This window comes from Mus musculus, chromosome 6 (genome assembly GCF_000001635.26).
Source record: "Mus musculus strain C57BL/6J chromosome 6, GRCm38.p6 C57BL/6J".
Taxonomy (NCBI): domain Eukaryota; kingdom Metazoa; phylum Chordata; class Mammalia; order Rodentia; family Muridae; genus Mus; species Mus musculus.
In genome coordinates, this window is record NC_000072.6 from 39,062,829 (window position 1) to 39,089,271 (window position 26,443).

Consider the following 26,443-nt stretch of genomic DNA (forward strand, 5'->3'; position numbering starts at 1 on the left):
ATGGTGATGATGATGTGTGTGTGTGTGTTTGTTCATATGTGCATGTGCATATATGTGTGTGGTGTGTGTGCATGAATATGGTATGTTTATGTATGGTATGTGGTATGTATGTGTGTGCAGTATATGTATGTGTGTGTGGTATGGTATGTGTGTGTATGGTATGTGGTGTGTATGTATATGGTATATGTATATGGGGTGTGTGTATGTATATGGTGTGCGTGTGGTATATGATATATATATGTGGTATGTGTGAGGTATGTGGTCTATGTATGTGGTGTATGTGTGATATGTGATATATGTATGTGGGGTGTGTATATGTATGTATGTGGTGTATGTATGTATGTGTGTGGTATGTGGTGTATGTATGTGTGTGTGTGTGTGATATGTGGGGTATGTGTATGTATGTGTAGTGAGTGTGTGTGTGTTATATGTGGTGTATATGTGTGTATGTATGTATGTGGTGTACGTATGTGTGTGTGTGTGTGTGTGTGTGCTATGTGGATGAGTGCACTATGCCTGTGCAAGTGTTGTATCTCCTTTTGTTTGTCCCCTCAGTTAATTCCTTAATGGCCTTGGCCTTCCAGCCCAGGCACACCTGCAATAGTCCCTTTGTTTGTGTGAGATGAATTCTGGCTCTTGTCTTTTAATGTGGATATAAATAGATGCCATGTCCATGCTCTTCGTGGCTTCTTCTAAGCTATGAATGTATTTCTGCCTCTAACTGCCAAATTCTCTAAAACTAGCACACAATACTTTCAGAGCATTGCTACATAAGCCAGGGAACTTAAGAGAAGAGTGTGTGCATGAATGAGCACACACACACACACACACACACACACACACACACCCCACATCCAGGCCCTGTGGCTTCCCACAGGAACCCACTATGAAATCTCAGAGACAAACCCTCAGTTGAGAGAAGTTAGAGGAAGCAGTGAGACCACAGGCCAGACAGGGACACCCAAGCCAGGCAGGGAGACCCCAGGAATGGCAGTGTCTTAGTCAGAGTTTCTATTGCTGTGATGAAACACCACGACCAAGAAGCAAGCTGGGGAGGAAAGGGTTTATTCAGATTACACTTCCACATTGCTGTTCATCGCCAAAGGAAGTCAGGACAGGAACTCAAACAGGGCAGGAACCTAGAGGCAGGAGCTGAAACAGAGACCATGGAGGGGTGTTGCTTCCTTGCTTGCTTCCCCTGGCTTGCTTAGCCAGCCTTCTTATAGAACCCAGGACCACCAGCTCAGGGACAGCACCACCTACCTTGAGCTGAGCCCTCCCTCCTTGATCACTAATTGAGAAAATGCCTTACAGCTGGATCTCATGGAGGCATTTCCTCAACTGAGGCTTCTTCCTCTCTGGTGACTCTAACTTGTATCAAGTGGACACACAAACCAGCCAGTACAAACAGGGAGAAGCCAGACCATGTGCCTCAAGGTGGGGTTTGCTCCTCAGTTTGTGGTCAAGGGACAGGGCTGAGGTCATCACATTTCCCACAGATCCGTTTCATGCAATGGTCTGTGCTCCCTGGAGAGTCCCGGTGCCTGGGAACTTTTCTTCCTATGTCTGTATTTCCCCCTACGCTTAAAAGATTTCTAATTCCCTGCTTCTAGAGAGAAAGGAGACATCACTAGACTCTGTTTGTACAACACAGGAGTAGCCATGGGGGGAGGAGGGGTATCAATATCACGTGATGCTGCTGGAGCATAACAATCAGAGCCAGCCATTTTCATTTCTGTTGACAAAACAAGAAAATGTTAATGTTTCCATTCGGTCCCTGAATCTACAGGAGAAAAGTCTTTGTAAATCAATGTTCTTATTTTCATTTACACTGCAGGTCACATCTGTGCACACAGCTAGTCCATGGCTATGTGTCAATCTATGAGTAAGTGTCTGTGTCTAGCTTTCAAAGAACACGATAACACTTAATACATTCATACACACACAAAAAAACGTAAATGTAACGGGGGATGGGTAAAAAGTCTAAAGGCTGCCAGGAAAGGGAAAAATTGTTCTCCACTTAAAAGATGTGCCAATGACCTGGGTGTGGTGACACATACCTGTAATCCCAGCACTTGGAAAACTGAGGCAGGAAGATCACAAGTTCACAGCCACCTAGGGCTACAAGGCAAAAAAGACCCTATGTCAAAAAAGGAAGCAAAACAAAACAAAAATTAAACAGCATTTAATAAGTTCAATGTAGGTTGCTGGAGACATGGCTCAGAGGTTAATGACACCTGCAAAGGACCTCTTGCAGAGCACCCTGGCATCCATGTGCTAGAACGCAACCATCCATAACTCCAGTTCCAGGGACTCTGTTGCCCTCACAAAGACATACAGACAGGCAAAACACCAATGGACATAAGGTAAGAATAAATTAATTTTTAAAAAGAGGCTCAAAACAAAAGAAACAAAGCTAGAATTTACCATCCAGTGAAGACCAAACATAAATGACAATCTCTCTGAAAATCAAGGGATCATCATGTGCGAGTGTGAACGTGGGGGAGGCCCCATGCACTTTTCAGATTTCCATTTTCCTGATATTTAATTTTCTCCTTTCTAGGAGCACAGAAATTCATTTTATAAAGCAAATCCCCGTTGATATGACTTTAATAAGCCTTGGGAATCCCTTTCTTACTAACACTCCCTACAGAAGACAGATCCCCCTTCTCAAAAGGAGTCCTGCCAGTGGGTGTACCCACCACAAACACCAACCAGTTTGTCACAGTGTCTGGAAGCTGACACTTCCATCATGCATTTGCCCTTCCTTTGAGTCAGGCCGGGGCATCTGAGGGGACCTACTGATGGCGCCCCGGGCAGCGGGGCCAAGGCCGGAGCTGTAGTACGATCCATTCATAACTGTGTCCTTCACTTGTGGAACATGGTGGCTCCCCAAGGACTGGCCAGGGAGAGGGACAGATGGGGCTTTTTCACAGGTGAGAGGTGGGTTTCAGGTTCCTTACTTCTAAGTCTGGAGGCTGCAGAATCCAGAGTGACTTCATAATATCTTTCTGAAACGTAGATGTTTGACATGTTGCCTGGCTGGAAGTAAGCGAATACTCCTACTCAGCTCTCATAGTTATCCTGGTCCCCCCATCTCACTGTCCCCTTAATCTGCTACCCTCTGTCCCCACTTCCTGGACATCCTCATGAATATTTAGCAACTGTTAGAAACTGGGACAACAGCCTGGGGTGGGCCAGTCATAACTCAGTGTAGTCCCCTCTGTCTCTTCCTACTATGTGGACAGGACAGGACAGGACAGGTGTGCGTGTGTGTGTGTGTGTGTGTGTGTGAGAGAGAGAGAGAGAGAGAGAGAGAGAGAGAGAGAGAGAGATCAGCATTCTTATTCATGTTTGTACACATGGAGGTCAGAGGTCAACATGAGGTAGCTGTCATTCTCTACCCACGATCCCCCCTTCTCCCCGAGACAGGGTTTGCCATCAGATCTAGATCATGCCATGTCAGCTAGACTGGCTTGTCAGTGTTTTCTGGAATCCTCCATCTCTGTCCCCATTCCTAGGGTACAGAGAAGGCTGCCATGCCTAGTTTTTATATGGGTGTTAGGGATCTGAACTTGGGTCTTTGAGCTTGTTCCGCAAGCACTTACACACTGAGCCATCTCGCCAGCTCCAGCAGATGCTATTTCTATTTTAAGCATGTTGAGTGAGCCTCCAGCCTTTTCTTCCAAGGACACTTGGGGAGGGGGAGGGGGAGGGGGCGTATTTTATCTCTTTGAAACAGGATTTCTCACTGAACCTGGAGCTTGCTAATTTGGTTAGACCAGCGGCCATCAAGACCCAGGTTTGCTCCTGTCTCTTGTTCACTGGTGTAGGGATGACAGAAGTGGTCCTCAACCTGTGGGTTGTGACCTCTTTGGGGATCCCAGGGGTCGCCTAAGACCATCTACATATCCGATATTTACATTACAATTCATAACATGTCATCACTACACTAAAAACAAAATGAGCCATGATTCTTTCAAAACAGCCAATTGCCCTGATGGAGCCGTAGTATTTGTCTCATCCTCTTTTGACGTATCATCCACACACTTTTCTTTATGACGGCCAGCGTGGGCGTGCCTCCCTCTGGGTCCCCAGGGATGTGTGTCCCTCTCTTCTCCCATCTCACCCACGTCCACTTGCTCACACCATGGCTGAACTGGGGAGCCGAGGAGAGCGATGAGCCAGTGTGCTTTCGTGCACCTCTTGTGCCTGGCTCAGGGCTCACAGCCTGGGTAAAGGAATGAATGGTTCCCCAAGCTGAATGAGAAGCTCTGTTCCCCACAAGCCTCTCCTCTACAACACCAGTGACGTCCCGTTGCCATGATCTGTTAGAAGTGTGGCTCCCCTTGTCACTCTGGATCTCTGGCACCACGCCCAGCAGCTGTCTAAGGTGTTCACGGTGAGAGCCCTGGTAGAAGGTGCTCAGAACACACTCCCAGCAAGACTCTGGGCTCACAGGTTTCCTCCCTGGCCTTCATTTTTCCTCCCCTGTATCATGAAGAAGTCAGATACAATGATTTCTATGGTCCCTTTCAGGAACTGGGGCGTCCCCATTTACCATCCGTTTGCTGCCCTCTGCTGGCAGCTCAGCTCAGGCCCTTTGTGTCCCGGAGATCCTGGACTTTTGTTGCCTGGCCTGGATCTAACTCAAATGAAGGGTGTGTTTCTTTTTACCTTGTGTGCTTACTTTTCCTATCCTGGGGTCACTCGAGGTTACAGGAAGGCTCTTGAGGGGCCCCATCACAGGTCACCAACAACCCCCCCCCCAGAGTGGGCCTGAGTGCCTACAAAGTCAGAACACTGGCCCATTGTGATGCTCACGGGTCACCTGAGTCAAAGTTTAGGGGCAGTGAAAGCCAGTGCAGAGAAAGAATAAATGAAGGTGTTGACTTTATAATGAAGGCATCAGTTAACCCAACCAGTGAGCTCCTCCTTTTAACAAATCCAGACAGGTTATAATCACATGAGCTTAGTTGGGAGCCAGCACCATTTATTTACCCATCAGAGAAACAGCTCCTACATCTAATTTATATATATATATATATATATATATATATATATATATATGCATAATACATACATATATACACACATACACACAATTCATGTTTTGTGTGTGTATGTGTGAGAGATGTGTGTGTGTGTGTGTGTGTGTGTGTGTGTAGAGGGAAAGGGAGAGAGAGAGTTCTATATTGTGGTATAGTCACCATGTCCCTTCCTCCCTACCTCTCTTTCTTCTTTTCTCTCACATTCTAGCATTTGTTAGGACTCCTGTGGTTGCAGATAGCAGGGTTCAAAGTGTCACTGACTTGGTCCACGAGTGGGAACCTGCCTGGAGCAGACAGGACCAAGAATTCTATGAGGCACCAGGAAATGATCTCTGCCCTTGGCCTCTGCCTCTCACTTTACATCTACTTTGTTTCTTTCTTGAACCAACTGGTATTTTGTGCTCACTAACCCACAAAGCAGAAGGCGGCCACCAACAGCTCATGATATACCCACTCTCAACTCCAGGCTCCTTTTTCTCTGTCCCAACCCAGTTTTCTACACTGGTCCCCTTGGACTAACTAGTCACGTCTTCCAGAGCTGACTACACAATTTGTAAGGCCTAAAGTGAAATGCAAACATGGGGCTCTTTACTGGAAAGGCAGGAGGACTGCTGAGCATTCGGGTGGAGCACGGCTCACTTTCCTCCAAGGTCTCTCGTTTGCCATGGTGCTGTTTCATTTCTACTCAGTCATCCTTAGTAAAGAAAAAAAATCACCTACATTTTCAATTATTTCCTTGAATTTTTCCACCCATCTTTATATCATACAAAGCCAGTTTCCAAAGTTGCGTGCAGAGCCACAGAAGTAGTGCAATTCATGTTTTGTGAAGTCAACAGCCAGAGGACACAAACAAACCAAACTGCTGAAGATGGAAAGCAAAAGAGGAAGTATCCCCAGAACCCCCAAACTTCTTCAGACCTGGGCTGAGAAAGCGCAGACCTTCACGGGTGCCCTGAACCCCAGTCCCAAGCCTGACTGCAGGTGGGGTCTGGGAAAGTCAGTCCAGCTGTCTCCCCTTCCCACAGTCCCCACAGCAGAGCACTACTTCCAGGAGTCTTGGATCTGTGCACCCTCTGGCCAGTCCCACCACATACCCATGTTCTTCCAGCTGGAAGCTAAGATGACCACATGGTCACCCCAAGATGCTGCAATATAAGTGAGCCCCATTCACATTTTCTCATATCTGTGTCAAGGGTCAGGACAGAGAAAGCAACTGAGAACTCCTCTAGGGAGGTAACAGGGGGAGGGGCAGGGAGCAGCCATCCAAGCCCCAGAAGAAGTACCCAAGCTCTTTCCCACTTCACCCCAGAACGCACATCTAACAGTGAGGTTATGAGGAGTCTCAGGACAACAATCACAGAGCACCAGTCACACACACGGGGCCTAGGATGGAGATGGAAATGTGATAAGAACCCCCAAATGGAGGTGGGCAAGCGTTGGGAAAGCCAGGCAATGGCTGACATTTTATACCACAAAGTGCAAACATCTCCCTTGCCTTCCAAACTCATGAGCATTCATAGACAGGGGGTTCAACCACCTATGTGTGCTGCAACCTGGCATGACGATCCATCACTAACAGCTGTGTTGTATTGAGTGGCTGAACCATCGTAGATCAGCTCAAGTATTTCTTATAGGCTTCAAGACTCCAGGTGTCCTGGCACAGCCTCCTCTCCTGCCACTAGCATTTCTGCATTTTATAGCAGTTTCCCAGGTAACACTGTAGCTGCCTCAGGACTAGCATCAGGGACTAGCAGTGCCCCACCTGGCGGAATGGCCTTGTGGTCCTCTGGTTCTGAGCCTCTTTCCTGCAAGTAGAGTAAAAACCTCCTGGGGTGGGTCTGTGGAGACTGACAGGTGCAGGATGGACTTGGTCTGTGGGCTGCCTCTTGCTGCTCTGCAGAGGAGGGGGGCACAGAAGAAAGCCCTCCCCCACAACTGAAAGGAGCGAGGCTGTCACTCAGTGTGTTCCCTACTTTTTTCCCTTGCTATGGCTAAACTCGTGACACAAACGACATTTGGAAGAAAGGATTGCTCTCACGGTCTCAGTGAGTTTGGTCCACCTCAGTGGTAATGGTACAGTAGAGTGACAGGAACTTCAGTGGCATTTGTTCTTAAGACCAGGAAACAGACCAGGACCTAGGCTTTAACAACCAAGGCCTGCCTCTAGTTACCTACTTCCAGAAGCTAGGCTTCACCTCTTAAAGGGGCCTGACTGCTCTAATTAATGCCCTCTCCCATCTGGAGAAACAAGCATTCAAAACACGAGCCTGTGAGAACATTTCAGAGATGAACAGTAACACCTGTCAAACAGAAATACACACACACACACACACACACACACACACACACACACACACACACAGTACCCTGTCCCACCCACGGGGTACCCATTCCCTGGTGACTACACACACTAATCTGTCCTCCCCTTGAGAGTCACCAGATGTTAGGAACCATGACAACTGCACCCCCCCCCAAATTTAACCAGTCTTTTCCAACTTCTAATCTGATGTGCGAGAAACAGAATATTACTATTTTGCAATTTTTTTCATTGTGACTTGTATTCCTCCTCTTGGGCTTTGCCTTTTTCATACCCTTTGACAGCTTTTTGTCTGAGCTGTCTCTTCTTGCTGGTATATAATAGCTTTGGAGGGTTGTGTCAACTGTTCATCCTTGCTAACTGTTGCAAGCTTTTATTCTCTGCTGCATCTCTGTGTGTCTCTTAGCTTTACTGCTGTACCAATTACCATCCAGGTGACAGCCTCTCAGAGATGCAGGGGAGGGGGGCGGGGAGGGGGGAGCTGCCACCTTGCTTTGCTGGGCGGATTAAACAAGAGCACGGGCTTGCCATGCTTAGCCATGCCATCAGCTCCCAATAAATGGGACTGGAACTGTAGTCTCAGAGTCTGCCTTTGTTGCTTTTCCTGTTGCTGTGATCAAAATACTGACAAGGCCTAAGGGGAAATGGTTTATTTTAGGTTTCAGTTCCAAGCTACAGCCCATCATGGTAGAGAAGTCACAGAGAACAATGAAAGCACGAATGCCAATGCTCAACTTGCTTCCCCCACTCCACAGGCCAGAATCCCAGCACAGGGAATGGTGTCACCCATAGTGGGCAGTTCTTCCCCCACAATTAACCCTATCAAGATAACACACTGCAAGCCCATCTCCCAGCTGACTTTCCCTTCCGTTGAGTTGACAACACAAACCCTCACACCAGATCTCTGCCAAGGTAGAGCCAAAGACCCTCAAGTCAAAGGCTGCACTTGTTTGTCTTCAGTAATGTAAAAAAACAAGAAATAAAAACACACAGAGCATGCTGGGGGCTACCGTGAGGCCATCTGGACGGAATCTCCTCCTCCTCTTGTGGGACTTGTGTAGAAATGTTTATTGAAGTTGGAATCAGAGCTCATGAAAAAAGACCAAGAGCTGTGAGATTCCTTCTAACCCAACCTCCTTTTGTCTGCTTCCTGCCTCAGCCAGCCCCTGAGTACCACAGCCTGCAGGAAGGTCTGCCGTATCTGGACATGGTGATTTCAGAGACCCTGAGGATGTACCCACCAGCTTTCAGGTATGTCTGTGGCCCCCTGAGCATCACTATTTGGGGCCTTCACTGTCTACCCGGTATCATTCCTAAAGGGCTGGGTTGGTTAGGTTCCTGGGTTTCTTTGTATCCCTTGGGGCACCAGACACAAGGCCTGAGAAGTCTGGCCCATTCTCCTATAGGTTAACTGCCTTTACCAAACATCACTAGCCTTTGCATGGCTTTTCTTCCCAGCCCAACCCTGTCTCTTTGGCCTCCTAGCCTTTGATGGAATCTGCCTTTGTCCCTGACCATTGATCCATCCACCCTTCACTCTTTCATCACCTGTACATTCTGTGTAGGCTGGAAATTAGCCAAAGCTCCTGCCCCTGGAGGGGGTATTGAGCAGAGGACCACCTACTAGAATGTTCCTTCCCTGGTGTTCCAGCTCCTTGCTGGAGCTCTTACATAAGAGTTCTTGCAAAAAATTTCATAGTATTTCTTTTTTCAAAGAGTGTGTGTGTGTGTGTGTGTGTGTGTGTGTGTGCGCGCGCGCGCGCGCGCGCGTGCTCATGGGCTTATGTGCAGCACTAGCAAGGACTATTTTTTAATGTTTATTTTTCTGTGCATGTGTGCCTGTGTGGGTTTATGTGCACCTCTTGCTTGCAGGTGCCAGCAGAGGCTGAAGGGCATCAGAGCCCCTGGGACTGGAGTTTCAGGAAGTTGTAAGCCATCTGATATTGATGCTGGGAACTGAACCTGGAGAACAATAAGCACTCCTAACGACTGAGCCTTTTCTCCAGCTCCACAGTGAGGGCTTCTGCCTGGCACGCCAGCACTCTGAGCTGGAACTGTCCTACATCTTACATTCTTGGGCACAATTCAGCACTCATAACAGGTCACCAATGCATCATCACACCAACCTGCAAATCAGATCAGTAACCAGGTCTACTTCTTGCCAACTCTCCCAAACCAAGTGTCCCAGGGGGAAAGGTATCTTAACCAGGGTCCCTTGAAGGTAGTGAGACCGTGAGCAGACTTCACTGAAACAGCACGAACCACTGAATCATACCCGACAAACGTCACTCAGCACTGTTTCAAATCCACACAGACCATATGGAGATAGCTTTTGTCAGTTTTGAGAGAAACTTGTGATTTGAGGGTAGCTCAAAGGGATGTTTCAAACCAGAAACATGACAGGTGTATATACAGACATGATCCAAAATGCACAGGCCTGCAAATATACGAAGCTGCTGCCGTGCAGTTGAGGGTCTCCATACACATCAGCTCAGTAATTCAAAGGCTTCCTTCTTGCTCTTCTGATGCTGGCATGAAGACCCAAGTAAGTCTATGGCCCTCCTGTGGCTTTCTGAGGAGCCACAAGTAACCTGATGTCCAATCCTTCCTTCCTCATGATTTATATCCAGCTTTCCTCCCACGGGATTTGCAGGCAGCTGGTATGCGCTGCAAAATGCAAATTCAAAATGAAATTCGAAACAAATCGCTCACTAGTAAAAAGAGAGCAAGGCTGCTTCAAGGACCATCTCCAAGTCCCGGAAAATGACTGACAGCTGGGGGTCAGGTCTTGCCAGAGTTCCTGAGATTCCTGGAAAAGAGGAAACTGGCTGAGCTCAACAGCTGTCTCTCCACAGCAGGAGGAAAATTATATAAACGGGTCAAAACCGTATCTTTTCAGGCTGGGTGTGGTGGTGTACACCTCTAACCCCAGCATTCAGAAACAGAGTTAGACAGACCTCTGTGAGCACCAGGTCAGCTCGACAACATAATGAGAACCTAACTCAAATTGAAAAAAAGAAAACCAAATATCATTTCCCAGATCTAAACCCAATCAAGAATTCATCTCATGGCCAGACATGGCGGTGCACCCCTATAAGCCTAGTTAACACCTGAGCAGCTGAGCCAGAAGGAGCGTGAGTTACAGGCTAGCTTGAACTGCATACAAAGATCCTATCTTTAAAAATAAATAAATAAAAAATATTCCCTCCCCACCCCCCGAAGGTCTCATCTAGGTGACACATTAAAGAATGAAAGGACCAGGCTCTAAAATAAAACGCACAGGGACAGACACTTCTGCATGTGGATACCGCCCCAAAGCCTCCTGATTGTAACTTAATATTTCTGTCCCTATCTAGCTTTCAAATGAATGAGACTCAGACTATGATTTATTTATTTAGCTTTTGTGCAATTGCTGTGTAAATTACCCCAAGTCTAATTTTCTAATAGCTAGACTGGCTACTTCCCCAACTGTGCTCCCTAAATACTTGCTGTTTGAGTCTTCTAGCAGTCTGTCCTGAGGGTGGGGGGCATTTCATTCGGGCACTTGTTCCTGGTTCATCTCGTCTAACAGAGACTTCTTGTTCCCTGTGTCCTCTTCCTCCTCTTTTCTCCTCCTGGTTCCTACCTGCGAACCCCAGCCAGGTAACTCAAAGGCTGCCTCCTTCTATCCTCCCCAGTTGTCTTAGGGTTTCTACTCCTGCATAAACATCATGACCAAGAAGCAAGTTGGGGAGGAAAGGGTTTATTCAGCTTACACTTCCACACTGCTGTTGATCACCAAAGGAAGTCAGGACTGGAACTCAAGCAGGTCAGGAAGCAGGAGCTGATGCAGAGGCCATGGAGGGATGTTTCTTACTGGCTTGCTTCCCCTTGCTCCATCAGCCTGCTTTCTTGTAGAACCCAAACCCAGGGATGGCACCACCCACAAGGGGCCCTCCCCCCTTGATCACTAATTGAGAAAACGCCCCACAGAAGCATTTCCCCAACTGAAGCTCCTTTCTCTGTGATAACTCCAGCTTGTGTCAAGTTGACACACAGAACCAGCCAGTACAGCAGTAATTGGCTGTTGCCAGTTTTATTTAACAAATAGTTTTAAATTGGGGAGCAAGGTTTACAAAGGCTGCACTTGGCAATTTGCTCATCTTGGGGCAGCCAGATCTTAGGTACAGAAATTAGCATGTGAATACAGCATTTGAATGGCAGCACCAGACCAGCCCCTGACACACTATACATAGCCAATGGGTGCAAGAATGGATCTGGGAACCAGATGCCAAGATCTCCCTTGTTGATGGGAGAGGAAGTAGGGAACCTGAATGAATGGTGAAGCTTCCTTCATCCAATGGCATCCAGTGCCTGGGCTGCTGTATGATCCTACCTGGGATCTGATCTGCCCTGAGCTTCTCTCTTCCGATGGAAGTGGGGCCTAGATATCTGTTCTGCTTCCACACAGCATGGGGGACTCAGAGGTGACAGAGGAGGAAGCACCTCTAAGCAGCTGCAGGATGAAATCTCAGGGCAGGAGCACCAGGTACTGGGCATTGCAACCACCACCAGCTTGGGCACACGTAGCTCCATGGCCTTCCCTAAATTCCTTAGAGGAAATATAATTATCAGACAAAGTGCAATGACAGATTGGTTTTGCTCCTGAAAGGAATTACGAGTAACTATGGGCTCCTCTGTTTAGTTTGTTTAATCTCTCTGTTTTGGAGGTTTCTTTGCTCCTATAGCTGCTCCACAGGCACACCCAGCCTTACCAACCCCTGGCTACCCCATGCACAGTGGTGCAGCATGGCCGCCACAGCTGCTGCTGTGCACAGGGCTGGGAATGAATGTACAGCGTGAACACTTTCTTTTCCCGTGGTTTTTTAAGAAAGCATGTTGACTTTCACATGCCAGTGTGGCTTACCTCCACAGGCATCACAGACATGACCACTGTCAGTTGTTCCTAAGCCTTATGCAGCAGAGCTCAGCACAGTTTCATGAGTCAGACAGGAGACCCAGCATCACCTAGGAGGGCAGGCCCTATTTCCCAGTTTGCAGAGGATCCTTGTTGGTCCTAGTGGAGTTTAGGAAGGGCAGAAAGGTGGGGTTACTATGGCATGGTCATGTGTTTTCTGGAACTGAAGTTGGGAATTTCATATTCCATGTACTAGCTGAGTTTGAAGTTCTGGGTTTTTGGAGTCAGCTCCAAGCCTCATTTGGATGGTGTCAGAGGCTTTGAATCTAGACAAGGTCTCTAGCCTGGCTTCTTACTGTTTCTGAGACATCCAAAACAGAAAGATTAAACAGAGGAGCCCACAGTTACTCGTAATTCCTTTCATGAGCAAAACCAAAAATATCATTGTACTTTGTCTGATAATTATATTTCCACTTAGGAATTTAGGGATGTTTAAGCCTATCACTTGACATAAGCAGCAGAAGATTCTCTTTAACATATGTGTGTATGTGTGGGGATGCACTGTGCAGGTGCGCATGCACACATGTGGAAGTGGCCAGACAATCACAGCTGTCATCCTCAGGAAGGCCACCCATCACCTTTGAGACAAGGTCTCTTTGGCCTGAACTTCATCAGTTAGGTAAGACTGCTGGCTGGTGATTCCCAGTGACACTGTCTCTGTTTCCCCAGCAGTGGGATTACACACCTACCACACATCCCGCATCTACCTCAGGTGTGTGTGCTAGCAAGGCATGCAGTTACCAACTGAGCCACTGCCCCAAACACGGGATTATTTAAATTTTATAGTAACTGCAAAATAATATGCTTCTACTTAAAAACCAAAACAAACCCTAAACAATAGGAAGGAGTTAAAGAAAATGGACTTCCAGCCCTGCTCAGTGACATCCCTCGAAAGAGACCATGGCAGTTTAGGCGTTGAGTTGGCCAGTTTTCTATTGCAAGCACAAACACCTGAAATAGACAGCTTTAAGGAGGAAGGATTTATACTGGCTGGTGGTTCCAGGACTTTTCATCCAAAGTTAGTTTGCTTCATTGCACTCAAGCCTGTGGCAAGACAGAAACTCCCCAGTGGAAGGGCATTGGGGTGAAAGGGCTGCTTCCTTCATTAAAGCCAAGAAACAGAAAAGGGGGAGAGAAAAACAGACAAGAGGGTAAGGGGAGAGGGCAAGATAAGAGGGAAAGGTAGAAAAGGGGGAAAGAGGATGGAGGAAAGAGGGGGGAAGAGAAGGGGAAGAGAAAGGGAGAGGGAGAGAGAAAAGAGGGAGAGGAATAAGAGGGAAAAATGAGGGTAGGGACAAGATAGATCCTTCTATGATAGGCCCAACCTGCATCCTCTGATTTGGCCCACTGCCTAGTTTCCAATGCCACTAAATTATGAATTCCATCAGTGGATCAATTCCCTGACAAGTTCAGAGCCCCCATGATCCAATGACTTGCCCCAAGACCTGCCTGTGAACAGTGCACTGGGAACCATTGCTTTAAACACATGACCCTTAGAGGGGACACTTCATGTTCAGACCATATATGGTATTCTTCTAGAAATGTTATGTCCACATGCAAATACATATAGTCTACTTCCTCAAAATAAAACATGCTTAGACAAAAGAAACAAACAGGCTGGGTGTCTACTACCAGATGAGGAAGATGCCTAGAGTCCAGCACAGTGGTTCTCAACCTGTGGGTCATGACCCCTTTGGGGGTTAAATGACCCTTTCATAGGGGTTACCTAAGACCACCAGAAAACACAGATATTTATATTATGATTCATAACAGTAATTAGAGTTATAAAGTAGGAATTAAAATAATTTTATGGTGGGGGTCACAACATGAGGACTGTATTAGAGGGTCACAGCATTAGGAAGGTTGAGAACCACTGCTCTAGGGTAATAGTTGACCAACAGTGAGTATCTTAGTTAGGGTTTTATTGCTGTGAAGAGACACCATAACCAAGACAACTCTTTTAAAAGGACATTTAATTGGGGGTGGCTTACAATTTTAGAGGTTCAGTCCATTATCATCATGTCAGCCTGCAGGCAGACATGGTGCTGGGGAAGGAGCTGAGAGCTCTACATCTTGATCTGAAGGCAGCCAGGAGGAGGCTGTCTTCCGTAAGCAGCAAGGAGGAGGGTATCTTACGAGTGGGCAGAGCTTGAGCACTAGAAGACCTCAAAGCCCACCTACACACAATGGCACACTTCCTCCCACAAGGCCATACCTCCTAATAGTGCCACTTCCCATGGGCCAAGTATATTCAAACCACCACACTGGGTATACTTATACTACAGAACTGCTCCCTTGAAAATGGTTCAAATGACAGTTTATGTTATATGTGTCTACTCTCAACAAAGTAGTAAGTCAACAAACCTTACCAAGACCAGTTCTAGCATTAGAATACTCCAGAGTTATCATAATAGCTAGTAGGACAAACACCCTTATTCTAGCCAGCCTTACATACTATTTTAAGTATTTAGAGTACAGACAGTTTTCCACTAACTCCAGGCCCTCTACTAGGGAAGTACAGAGGTGAGAAGGTATAGGAGCTGGGAACAGGCAGACAGGAGTAGTACACATCTCCTGATATCTTGGCCATGTAAGGGAACCAGGTCTTTTCTATACAGGGAAGGTGTCTCTGAGACCAACCTTTGACCCAGGGTGGCTTTCCTAATTTCTCATCTCCTGGTCCCCCCCCCCCACACCTCCCCAGTCCCCTGGTTTTGGTTGGTTGGTTTGAGAATCTGAGGGGTTTTTTTTTAAAGATTTATTTATTTTATGTATGTGCACTGTTGCTGTCTTCAGACACACCAAAAGAGGGCATCGGATCCAATTACAGATGGTCATGAGCCATCATGTAGTTGCTAGGAATTGAACTCAGGATGTCTGGAAGAGCAGTCAGTACTCTTAACCACTGAGCCATCTCTTCAGGACCTATTTCATTTTCTTAATCACGGCTTCATCAATGATCAGTGGCCCAGGAGGGACAAAAAAAAAAAAAAAAAAAAAAAAAAAAAAAAAAGCTGCCAATGTCCATGGGGTTGGATGCCCAAAACCTTTGAGGATCATGATGAGGACCATCTGGGGGAGGGAGGAGACAGAAGCCAGACAGCAGAGATGAACCACCAGATGCGAGGGAGAAAGATGAGGGGAAACTGAGGGTAACTGAGAGAGGCTTGACTCTGAATGACAGCATGAGAAAGTCAAGAATCCCCTGCACCCCCTCAGATACCTGCCCTTGAAAAGTACCTCTGCCCCCCAGTGCAAGGCACGCAGAGGGCCACCAGCCTCACTTTACCTGCAAATGAGCAATGTGTGAAGTGAGGAGGGTGAGGAAGGGTTTTCAATTACTGAGACAGGAAGGTGAAGTCTGAAAGAATCCCATAGGGTACCACAGCCCCAGCTGCAGTTGGAGAGAGAGAAGGTAGAAGAGGTGCTGCTGAAGAGAAGACAGTACCTGTAACTCCACCTCTGTCCAAAACAAGGCTTGATCCCATCCTTTAACATTATCTATAAACTCTAAGCAGAACTCAAAAGGGGCTGCCCTGGAGATTAAAAAGCTAAAGGTTACGTTTGCACCCTAAAGTAAGCAAAGAGCATCTGCAGCTCTCTACTTCTAGTTCCGCTTCCAGAAACTTATTTCTAGTCCCAAAGCAGAACAGTATAGTGAGAGCAGCTCAGGTTGGGGAGGTCAGGTACGGACATCACAGGATTTGAAGTCTAGGCTCCCGTGGTGGTGTGACTGGAGAAGAGGCTGGGATGCAGCGACTCCAGGTACGCACAGGGCTTGAAAGGATTCAATAGCTGAAATGTGTCTGCTCTGTCTCAAGCTTGGACAGATCAATCAGTTTTGTCTGTTACTGAAAGCAAGCAGTAGTTTAACTTCTGAGTGCTATGTGGCAGGATGCAGTCCTACCTTTGGCAAGAACTCGAAGGAAGAGACAAGGAGTTGTATTTGACCCGGGGTGGGGGTGGGGGTGGGGGTGTTTCCATGCTCGGGTCCAAGGGTGGAATCCTAAGTATCTTAGTTCGGGTTTTACTGCTGTGAACAGACACCATGACTAAGGCAAATCTTATAAGGACAACATTTAATTGGAGCTGGCTTGCAGGTTCAGAGGTTTAGTCCAGTATCATCAAGGCGGGAACATGGCAGCATCTAGGCAGGCATGGTGCAGAAGGAGTTGAGAGATCTACATCTTCATCTGAAGGCTGCTAGCAGAATACTGACTTCCAGGCAGCTAGGATGAGGGTCTTAAAGTCCACATCCACAGTGACACACCTACTCACAACAAAGCCACACTTACTCCAACAGGGTCACTGCTTCCAATAGTGTCACTCCCTGGACTGAGCATATATAAGCCATAACACTAAGGCTATAGAACTGTAGAGCCAGCCAGCTGTTAGGTTAGATGCCTGGCCCATGGCAATAAGGCAAAACTCCAGAGAACTATATTGGGTTTGCAATTTTAAGGAACGGAGTTCATGCACTCACAAGTGATGGTTGTTGTGAGAAGCTGTGGTAAGACAAGACACAGAACCCCAGGAACCAAGAACCGTCATCATAGACAGGCCAGGGAGGAGAGCCAGTAAAGGTGGCTCAGAAGAGCCAGCTCTTGTCCCACACAGTGGGCGGCTCCACACTCCTTGCAGCCTGAGCGGGCAAACATCCCATGCTGTCAAAGCAGCTTCTACTCCATCACTGCTCGTGGTCTTAATCAAAGGTCCCTGTCCCAAGCTTGTTCCCTGAGCATCCCAAAAGGCCCCCAGATTCCTGGCTTCTGATCTGCTCTCTTAGTCACAGCCTTAGTCCATGAGATGTAGTTCTATTAGTCAGGATTCTCTGAAGGAACAGAACTGATAGAACAAAAATATGTGTGTGTGATGTTTACTAAAGTAGCCTACAGCTGTGGTCTTAGTCTAATGATGGCTGTCTCCTTAGAGAAAGGCCTAGAATCTGGAAGATGTTCCGTCCATGAGACTGGATGTTTCAGTCGTACCAATCTGGTGCTGGAGTCCTAGGGAAGTCCTAGAAAGCTTCAGGTTTTTAGTCTGCATAGGAATCCTGAAGAAGCAGGCTCTGATACCAGTGAAGGGATGGTTCATTAGCAGGGTAGATGGGCTTGCCAGTGAGAATGAGGACAAGCAGGCAAAAAGCAAAGCTTCCTTCTTCCATGTCCTTTTATGTTGGCTGTGACCAGAAGGTGTGGCCCAGATTTGGGATGAGTCTCCCATCTCATCAGACCAAGTCCCTCACAAGTATGGCCCTGCTGCTTTGGTTTTTGTTAATTCCAGATGTCAAGTTGACAACCGAGATTAGCCACTCACGGCTGATCCGCCATTAGTCGACGGCACATAGGGCTAAGTGAAGATATAGGTTGCATGTCCACAAGGTGGGCCACCCATTATTTTAATGATCTTATCATGAGAACCAACCACAGAGTTGTGGGCAGAGAATAGAAGCCAGACAACAGGGCTACACTACCAAATGAAAGGCGATAAAGCAAAAGGGAGGGTGGGGGTAATTAGAGGAGGCTTAACTGTGAGTGTGAACAAGAGAGGCAGTAGATTACCTGAATGCAGCCCCTGGAAGGCACCTCTGCAGCTCCATGGGACTGGAGGCTTCTTGGGAGTAGGGGATTTATGAGACAAAAAATTGTTTTCTGAATGGTTCACCTTAAGAGCGCTGTGTCCCATGTCTCCGACAGCACTCCATACCCCATCCTGGGTCCCATAACAATCTGAGGACCCTAGCTGCTTGCACACTGGCAAGATTTTCTGCCTCTGTCTCCCACAGGTTCACACGGGAGGCAGCACAGGACTGTGAGGTGCTGGGACAACGTATCCCTGCAGGTACAGTGCTGGAGATAGCTGTGGGTGCCCTACACCATGACCCAGAGCACTGGCCGAATCCTGAGACCTTTGACCCTGAAAGGTAAGTGAATTCCATCTAGAGCAGGGGACTGTGAGGGATGTGAGTGTATGGGATAGAAATGTTGCTATAGAGACAAAAGCCAAGAGACATGGGCATAGCCATCCTCAAAGAAAGATCACACCAATTCAGATATACGGACAGTGAGGCATCAATTCCAAAGGGAAAATGGAATGGAGAGATCTAGCGTGACAGCAGTAATGTCCACAAGGATCAGTATCTTTGGTTTTTCTAAGCCAGAGCACAGGAGGCAGAGTGGTGGTTGTTGTTTTAGGTTCTTAAGATTTCATTTCTAGTTATATGTGCCATGTGTGTCTATATCCAAACATGTGCATGTGAGTGTAGGTATCTATGGAAGCCAGAAGAACATCAGGTCTCATAGAGCTGCAGCATAGGCAGGTGTGAGCTGCCCAACATAAGGACTGGAAACCAAACTCCATTCTTCTACAAGAGTGGTACACAATCTTAACTACTGAAACATCTCTCCACCTTGATATGTAAATATAAATGAATATATATATATGTATATATATATGAAAGCAACAAACCATCACCTCCATCATTCAGTGCACTCACACCAGCATAGCTACCCTTTAACTCTAAGCCCATGAAATCCAAAAGACCTGGATCCTCTTCCTTTCATGGACATAGATCTGGCCCATTGTCAACTGCACCTCTAGGCTCTGTGGTATAAATACCTGGGCAGCCCCCAGCTCCTCCTTCTGGTCAGAATCAGTCACTTTTCCTTTTGCTGTGATCCATTAGGGGATGCAGGTAAGGTGCCGCTGTAGTTTTCCCTTCCCTGACTCCATCTGAACCCAGCCCACCTCTACAACCTGCTCAGGGTCTGAGACTCAGATAACTAGCCTCCCACATCTCAGTGGGTCCCGCGAACATGGTGAAGATTCATACACCGATACAGCAGCTGTGGAGTTCAAAGCATCACAAGAAAGCCTAGAAGTGGTAAGAAACTAGCTGGCTATCACAGATTGTTAACTGTCACTTAGCTCCACAGAACTAGGGATGAGATCTCATGGCAAGCGGAGCCATTCTTCCTTTACTCCAAATCTTGAGGATCCCGGGTATAAAAGTATTTCTTATTCCCTGGATGTAATTGTTGTCTTAGAGGCTTGCTTCTGAATAAACTCACTCTTTCTACTTCTTTCTGAACTCTGACTGGCTGGTTCTGGCTCAAAACTCCTCTCCAAGCCAAGCTGACTAATTTTTTTTTTTTTTTGGTTTTTCGAGACAGGGTTTCTCTGTATAGTCCTGGCTGTCCTGGAACTCACTCTGTAGACCAGGCTGGCCTAGAACTCAGAAATCCGCCTGCCTCTGCCTCCCAACTCCCAAGTGCTGGGATTAAAGGTGTGCACTACCACTTCCCGGACAAGCTGACTGATTTAAACTGGCTTCTCTCAGCTTCTAAGTGAAAACTCTGCTTGTCCTCAAACTAACTCTGGCACTTTGTTCTAATCTGGCCCCTTATTCTCTGGCTTCATCTGCCTTTGCTGACCTGCAATGGACTCATAGACAAACTCAGCTCTACTGCACTACAATGACTCCCAACTGACTGGACTCCACTGCGCTGAACTGAACATACTGAACAGAACTGACTGAACACTCAAACTGACTGATCTAAACTGACTTCCATCCCCTTCTCTCTGCCTGTGCTGCTCTTAAATAGCCTCCCTTTCCTATCTGTTCTCATGAAAGTTGGGTGTATCCCATCTTGGACTCATTCTGTCAAACCTTTCTCTGACTCATCACTTTGTCCCTCAACCAGAGGTCACTTTCAAACATGGCTGCTTCCTTCTACAAACTAACCTTACCTTCACTGTTTAGATTTAAAGATGTATAACTAAGGGCATGTCCTTATTCCAGCCAGAGCAGCCATGTTGCTGGATTAAAATTCCTCTACACCCAGGGCCTCAAGCTTCCCACATCTTGAACAGCAAAGCCAGGGTGGTGGGGAGGCAGCTATCAAGTCTTCAATGGGATGACATGTTGGACCTCTGGGAAGGCTTCAAGGATGTGGCCAAAGTGCCTAAAAACTTTGCTGAGAGGAAATGAGAGGAGTTATGTGGTCCAATATAAGAGGGAGGTGTGATAGGGTCAGGGTATGCTTGTCAAGCCTTGGAATTCTGGATTATGTCCTAGATTCACATACCGTTGGATAATAACTTCCTAGGTGAGGCGAGAAGGTACACCCAGCTGATTGTCTGAATGGAACAGTGCTTCTAAGACTGGGCAGAACACTGCTGAGACGTTGGTGATCGGAAGCTATCAGTTACCTAAAGCCTTAAGGACAGTCCTGGACACAGGATCTTGTTGGCCCTGACGAGGGAAGGGATCTCACATGAAGAGGTCACTCAGCCAGAAATGGGACTTTAGATCAGTGGTTCTCAACCTGTCTCAACCCCCTTTGGGGGTCACATATCAGATATTTACAATTCATAACAGTAGCAAAATTACAGTTACAAAATAGCTATGAAATAACTTTGTGATCACCACAACATGAGGAACTGTATTAAATAAAGAGTCACAGCATTAAGGTTGAGAGTCACTGCTTTAGGTTGAGCAGGTATTTCAGGCCAACGATAACCTTCACCTGACCCTTAGGTTCACAGCAGAGGCCCGGCTTCAGCGGAGGCCGTTCACATACCTGCCCTTTGGAGCTGGCCCCAGGAGCTGCCTCGGAGTGCGGCTGGGCCTGCTGGTGGTCAAGCTGACAATACTCCAGGTCCTACACAAGTTCCGCTTTGAAGCCAGCCCTGAGACTCAGGTGAGGGTCTGATATTCCAGGGTAGGGCCAACCCTGCTTCTCTGCCCCACAGTGCATCAGCTTCTGCTAGGGCCTCTCCTCTCAGGGACGCCCATCTCTTGATGAAACAGCAGCCTCGATATCATCCTCCATGAGAAGGGAGATGAACAAATGCTTTGTGCTCAAATTAAGTGCTGGCCAATAATCCCATGTTGTGTTTTCTTATTAGCATCGCCCTCAGTTAAACAGCATATGTCCTAATGGCCACCAATAGCTTTAGAGTATTCAGCTTTTTCCTATAGAAGCCAAGGGACCCTCCCTCTGGCTCTTTCTGTTCCCAAAGGTCTTGTCTCCCAGCCCACAGCTAAATTTTCACAAGTCATGCTTCAGGCTAGGTTCTAATAAAGTTTTCTGGTAGATATGATTAACTTTATCAAATGTTTTAATTTGTTCTATTTTAGGTTCCACTTCAGCTAGAATCCAAATCTGCCCTAGGCCCCAAAAATGGAGTCTACATCAAGATTGTGTCACGCTGATATAGAAGGCACGTGGGAAAGAGGAAGCACTTTGTAATGGTAACATCTGCACATCGCTGCAGGAGGGCACCCGGGATTCAGATGAAAGCCTCGTGTGGAGATGGAGAGTTTATAGGAATATATATCTTAGGGTGATCAAAAGGGCACATGGCATGTGAGCCTACTTTGTCACAATTCCTAAATGTTTAATAAATGTTTACCATGCTTCATTTTGACATTACTCAGTGGTTTTCTTGGGACTGAGATTTAACAAAGGAAAGGTCATTTTGATTAAACTGAGAGTATGGTGTCAAAGGAAGTCCTGGCCTCAGGACAGAGGTATTTACAGTGCAGGGGACATAGGAACACACAGGTGAATAGTCCTGACAGCACTGGTAAAGGTTTTTTTTTTTAGCTTCTCATGATTCTTGGGTTTCAGAAAATAATGTATATAGACACTCAGCCTCCAAAGTAGCTCCAAAGCCTCATTATACTTTGGTTTTTTAAAAGGACAGAGAAATTTATTGGAAGATTCCACAGATAGACCTCCCTTATTTCCCTGACAGTTCTCCCAATTCCTGACCACTCTACAGCCACTCAGGAGGCCTAAGTGTGCAGGTCCCTGCTGAAGGAACAGTCCTGTGCAGGAGGGGTGGGCATTTGATGAAATGTGTTAGAATGTATCTAGTGCCAAAGTGTACAGGATCCAGGGCAAGAACACATACATGCAACTAATTAGAAGGCTCTGTGAGGACCCAGTTGGGATCTACTAGAGGGTTTTATGCACATCCTATTTCCTGCCTCAGGTTTACTGGTGTTACAAAGAACAGAGGGGGTTGTAAGTGCAAGAGGGGAAATTGAGGATTCAAACTGCCATCAAGGGACAGGAGTCCAGTGATTCTAATGCAGTCCTGTCCCTATTCACAACAGACAAGGCAAGGCAGGTATGCCTGGGGTCTATAAATGAAGAAACAGCCTTTTCGCCCCAACTCCACACAACCAGGCACCAGTTCAGTGGCTCTAAGACCCTCCCTAGCATTGTCAATCCAAACAATGGTCTCCAGCACACACAGGAACAAATGCCACCCCCACCCCCATCATTGCAAGACCAAGAGCTCAAACAAAACACAATAAACTTTCAGAACCATCCAGGATGTAATGGAGCCACATTGGAAACCCATGAAAATCACACTGTCTACAGCTGTGTGGCTGACCCTAAAGGGAGGGGGACGACTTATGTTTCATTTAACTCATCTCTCTCTAGGCTGATTAATAACATTGCCCTGTGTAAGGTTTAAGGTCACTCCAATGATGGTAACTCCAGTTAAATTGCCTTGGATTTAATCTTCAAGGGACATACAAGTGATACAACTCTTTAAGATGGAGCTAGCCTCCCTGCCATCTTGGGCCAGATGAGTGCATTCAGACATAGCAACATGTGGAAAACACATTGTTCTAGAAGGAAACTACATTTTGTGGGCCTAAACTTATGAGTTAGAGGTAAGAAGAAATAATATAAATATGCATGTGAACATGTGACCATAGTGCTAGAGCTTAGAAGGAGAGGTAACAAGTGAGGGCCCAGACTTTCAGTCCTACTGAGCCAGTGATATCAGCTGTTATTTCTTGCTGTGGTCTGAACGTCTCACCTCTAAACCCATGTTAAATCTGCACTCACTCTCGAGCTGACTGTTTGGGAGTGTGGGTTCTTTAGAAGGTGATTGGGTCCAAAACAGGAATCCCTCATCAGTGAGATTAACACCCTTGTTTAATAAAGGGTCTGGGATAGTCTCCTCTACCGCCAAGGTTACTTTGAGAAGATGGCCAGCTATAAAGAATGATCATGACCAGACCCCGAGTCTACAGGCACCTTGATTTTGAACTTCCTAGTCTCCAAAACCTTGAACAATAAATACCTAGTGTCCATTAAAGCCACTCCGTTTATAATATTTTGCTATGTCGGCCTACAGGACCAAGATAATCCCAACACATAGCAAAGGGCCTGGTGCCTATCTGGCACTCTTAAAAACAGACATCAAAAAAATAAACTCCAGTCTTCATCTACTTCAGATTGTCTTTTTATTTCCATACTCTCACGTGACATTTGAAGCACAGGTATTCAATCTCATTGTGACATAAAATCCACACCTGGAAGATGTCCAGTGTGCTTAAGGGATTTGGGTAGAGGCACTTATGGGTCAAGCCCAGGACTTAGGGAGACACTAATGTATGTTTCCTGCCAGGGAGAGTTAAGTTTCACTTATAGCAAGAACTGCCCAAGTTAGTGCCAAAGCAGGGGTCAAAGTGACAGTGATGCCGAGGCCTCCCCTGTAGTCCCCTTCCACAAAGGCCACTATGCTACTCTGACAAAAGCAAACTGGACCACAAGACCCTCCAAACCAGAATTGTTATAGAGACATAAACTCGTCACAGTTACAACAATTTCATAAAACAGTATGTATAAATTCTGTGCTTGGTCTTAATAAACATCAAAGTCAGCAAAGAGTTAAAAATACAATACTAACATCATTATAAGTCAAACTTAGGCTCACAATCAATACTGGTAAGATCATAAGCCAACCTAAAAGGACCTAAAACCTAAAACTGTTATCAGACAAGGATTAAGATTGTGGCTTCAAGTCGGGCCTGGTTATAGAGGCTTTTAACCCCAGCTGCTCAGGAGACTGAGGCAGAATATAATTTAGCAAAACCCTGCCTCATAATAAAAACATTTTAAAAGGGCTGGGGTGTAGCTCAGTGGTAGAGTGCTTTTGTAGCAAGCACAAAGCCCTGTATTCCATCCCCAGCACTAGGGGAGAAAAAAATGTAATTTCACTGAGAAGCCAATATTAAACAAGAGTTCATTAAAAGTTTTGTTTAAAAAAAAAAAAGAAAGAAAGACTTTCCAAATAGCTCCACCAGACAGACAGATGTGGCAGAAACGCCTAATGCATCCTGGCCATACTTACTGGCGGCTAGTGAACAAGTTACCTAGGGCAACAAAGATGGAGGGGCTAGCTGGGGGCTTGGAGGAGGTAGAGTATTGAATGAGGTACTCGGGGTAGACCTGGTGCTTCTCAAAAACTACAAAGATGGTTGGGTCGGACATGCTGTTCACGCAGCTGTCATAGAAGGCATTGCTCTGGCCTTCCTTGGCTGGAGGGCGGACGAAGGAAGTGCTGCCCCTGACGAAATCTCCGACCAGCACCCGGGCCAGGAACATCATGTGAGAGTGTGTGTCGGATTTACTGTAGTGGTGCGAATAGGCGGCATCTCTCGCAAAGTAGCTCCCTGAAACGATACAGACAAGCTGCACAGGGCACTGGAAGAGCACATCCTAGCAATGGGTGATGCAGCAGCCTCTGCCCTTTCACCACCACATTCCCTCTTCCATTCCACTTCTCTGCCCTTTTCCTCACTCGTGGAGGCATCAACACCTCTCTATTCAGCAGGGCATCCAAAGAAGTCACCTAATCCATTCTATTCTCAGCTCCAATTCCAGAGAAAATCTGGAGTCTGCTGATAATTAGTTCTGGACTTCAGTTTCCCATCTATAGAATGGAGCTTAGTTGGGTGATATGGAAAATGAGTAACATTCCTCTTACTGAACCATTCTATAGATACCAGTAGTTATACATATAGAACAATGATTCTTCAAATGGGAACCTGAACTAGAAGCTGCTCCCTCTGCATGGGATTCCCAAATCTATCATCAGCTTGTTGATCCCACAATCATCACATCAGACCAAAACTAATGAACAAACAGTAAGTTTGAGTAAGACAAACAGATTCTTTTTGCTGTTGTTAGTGATGGGTTGTTTTTTTTTTTTTTTTTTTTTTGGTTTTTGTTTTTGTTTGAGACTAAGATCTATTTACATAGTCCTTGCTTTCCTGAAACTCATTATATAGACCAGGATAGCCTTATACTCAAGAGATCCATCTGCCTCTGAATCCTAAGTGTTGGGATTAAAGGTGTGTGCCACCATGTCTGGCCAGCAAACAGATCCTTGAATTTTCTAAATTTGATTATCACTATGTGATACAGGAGAAACCTTCTTAGGGAGTGCTGAAGGGTAAAAAGGTACCACAGATGCCAGCTACTTGAAAAGGCCAACACACAACATAATAAAATCGAGGAATGTGGATACAATGTATACAAGAACTACACAGACATATGTGTATAAGTATATAAACACATAGTCTGCAACTTTCCTGTGACTTTCAAATTACTACCAAATACGGTTTCAAAATAACCAAGAGAAAAGGAAACTAGAACTCATGCACTAGATGAAAGGACAGTCTCAGGACATAGTTTCTGTTCTAAGGACTTCAGGAAGGCACAGCCTAGGGTGCTCAGCAAGGTTGAAAAGGTGTTGCTCTCTTTTTCCAACTCTCACTACCTCTCAGAGCATCCATTCTACAGGAAACAAGTCCCAGTGAGGCAGGACTGCCCTGTCTTAAGTTGACTGAGCTCTTGGTCACACATGTAGAGCAATAGCCAAAGTACTGCCAGCTCAGGGTGGAGCCATTTCTCACTGGCAGCATTGACTGGTTGGCTCCAACTGTAGCCTCTGTAAGGCTGTTTTCAAATAATTTCCCAACTACTGTTGGAAGCACCCCTACCTTACCTTTGCCATAGGATGTGCCGTGCAGACCACAGACCCGCCAGTCAAAGTTCTGCTGGCAGATGGCATCCACGAAGTTGGCACTAGTACCATGAAACAGCTGCCTCTCGTCTACTTCCTTCCCCCCATTTTGCTTCTGCATCTGACATTTTTGCCTAGAATGGTAGAAAAATACATGGTGAGGGAAGAAGGTGCTGACCTCCAAAGAACAGTCTCCTGAACCAGTTTTCTTTTTTTTTTTTTTAAGTTTATTTATTTATTATATGTAAGTACACTGTAGCTGTCCTTAGATACTCC

General features: G+C 46.4%; 2 protein-coding genes and 1 long non-coding RNA gene across 11 annotated transcripts in view; 1 reads left to right on the forward strand and 2 right to left on the reverse strand.

Annotated features, from left to right (window-relative positions):
- Positions 1-21,762, forward strand: part of Tbxas1 (thromboxane A synthase 1, platelet) — a 220,432-nt gene extending 198,670 nt beyond the window's left edge. For 6 of the 9 annotated variants that reach the window (XM_017321499.2, XM_017321500.2, XM_011241280.3 and 3 more), the window contains 4 exons: positions 8,528-8,619; positions 18,111-18,248; positions 20,865-21,027; positions 21,468-21,762. In XM_017321499.2, coding sequence (XP_017176988.1) covers positions 8,528-8,619; positions 18,111-18,248; positions 20,865-21,027; positions 21,468-21,542 — 468 coding nt within the window. In that variant the 3' untranslated portion in view covers positions 21,543-21,762. Of the gene's footprint in view, positions 1-8,527; positions 8,620-18,110; positions 18,249-19,010; positions 19,475-20,864; positions 21,028-21,467 lie in introns of those variants that run through there. The other 3 variants (NM_011539.3, XM_006505878.3, XM_006505879.4) reach the window with 3 other exon arrangements.
- Positions 1,051-4,758, reverse strand: 1700025N23Rik (RIKEN cDNA 1700025N23 gene). Its single transcript, NR_040523.1, has 4 exons — positions 4,678-4,758; positions 2,964-3,038; positions 2,061-2,121; positions 1,051-1,735 (listed from the first exon to the last, which is right to left on the reverse strand). It is a non-coding gene; the product is annotated as an RIKEN cDNA 1700025N23 gene (long non-coding RNA).
- A 1,821-nt stretch (positions 21,763-23,583) lies between the features above and the next one.
- Parp12 (poly (ADP-ribose) polymerase family, member 12) overlaps positions 23,584-26,443 on the reverse strand; it is a 31,938-nt gene continuing 29,078 nt past the window's right edge. Inside the window, exons 11-12 of the mRNA NM_172893.3 lie at positions 26,150-26,301; positions 23,584-24,812 (exon numbers count right to left, since the gene is read on the reverse strand). Coding sequence (NP_766481.2) covers positions 24,487-24,812; positions 26,150-26,301 — 478 coding nt within the window. The 3' untranslated portion in view covers positions 23,584-24,486. The remainder of the gene's footprint in view (positions 24,813-26,149; positions 26,302-26,443) is intronic.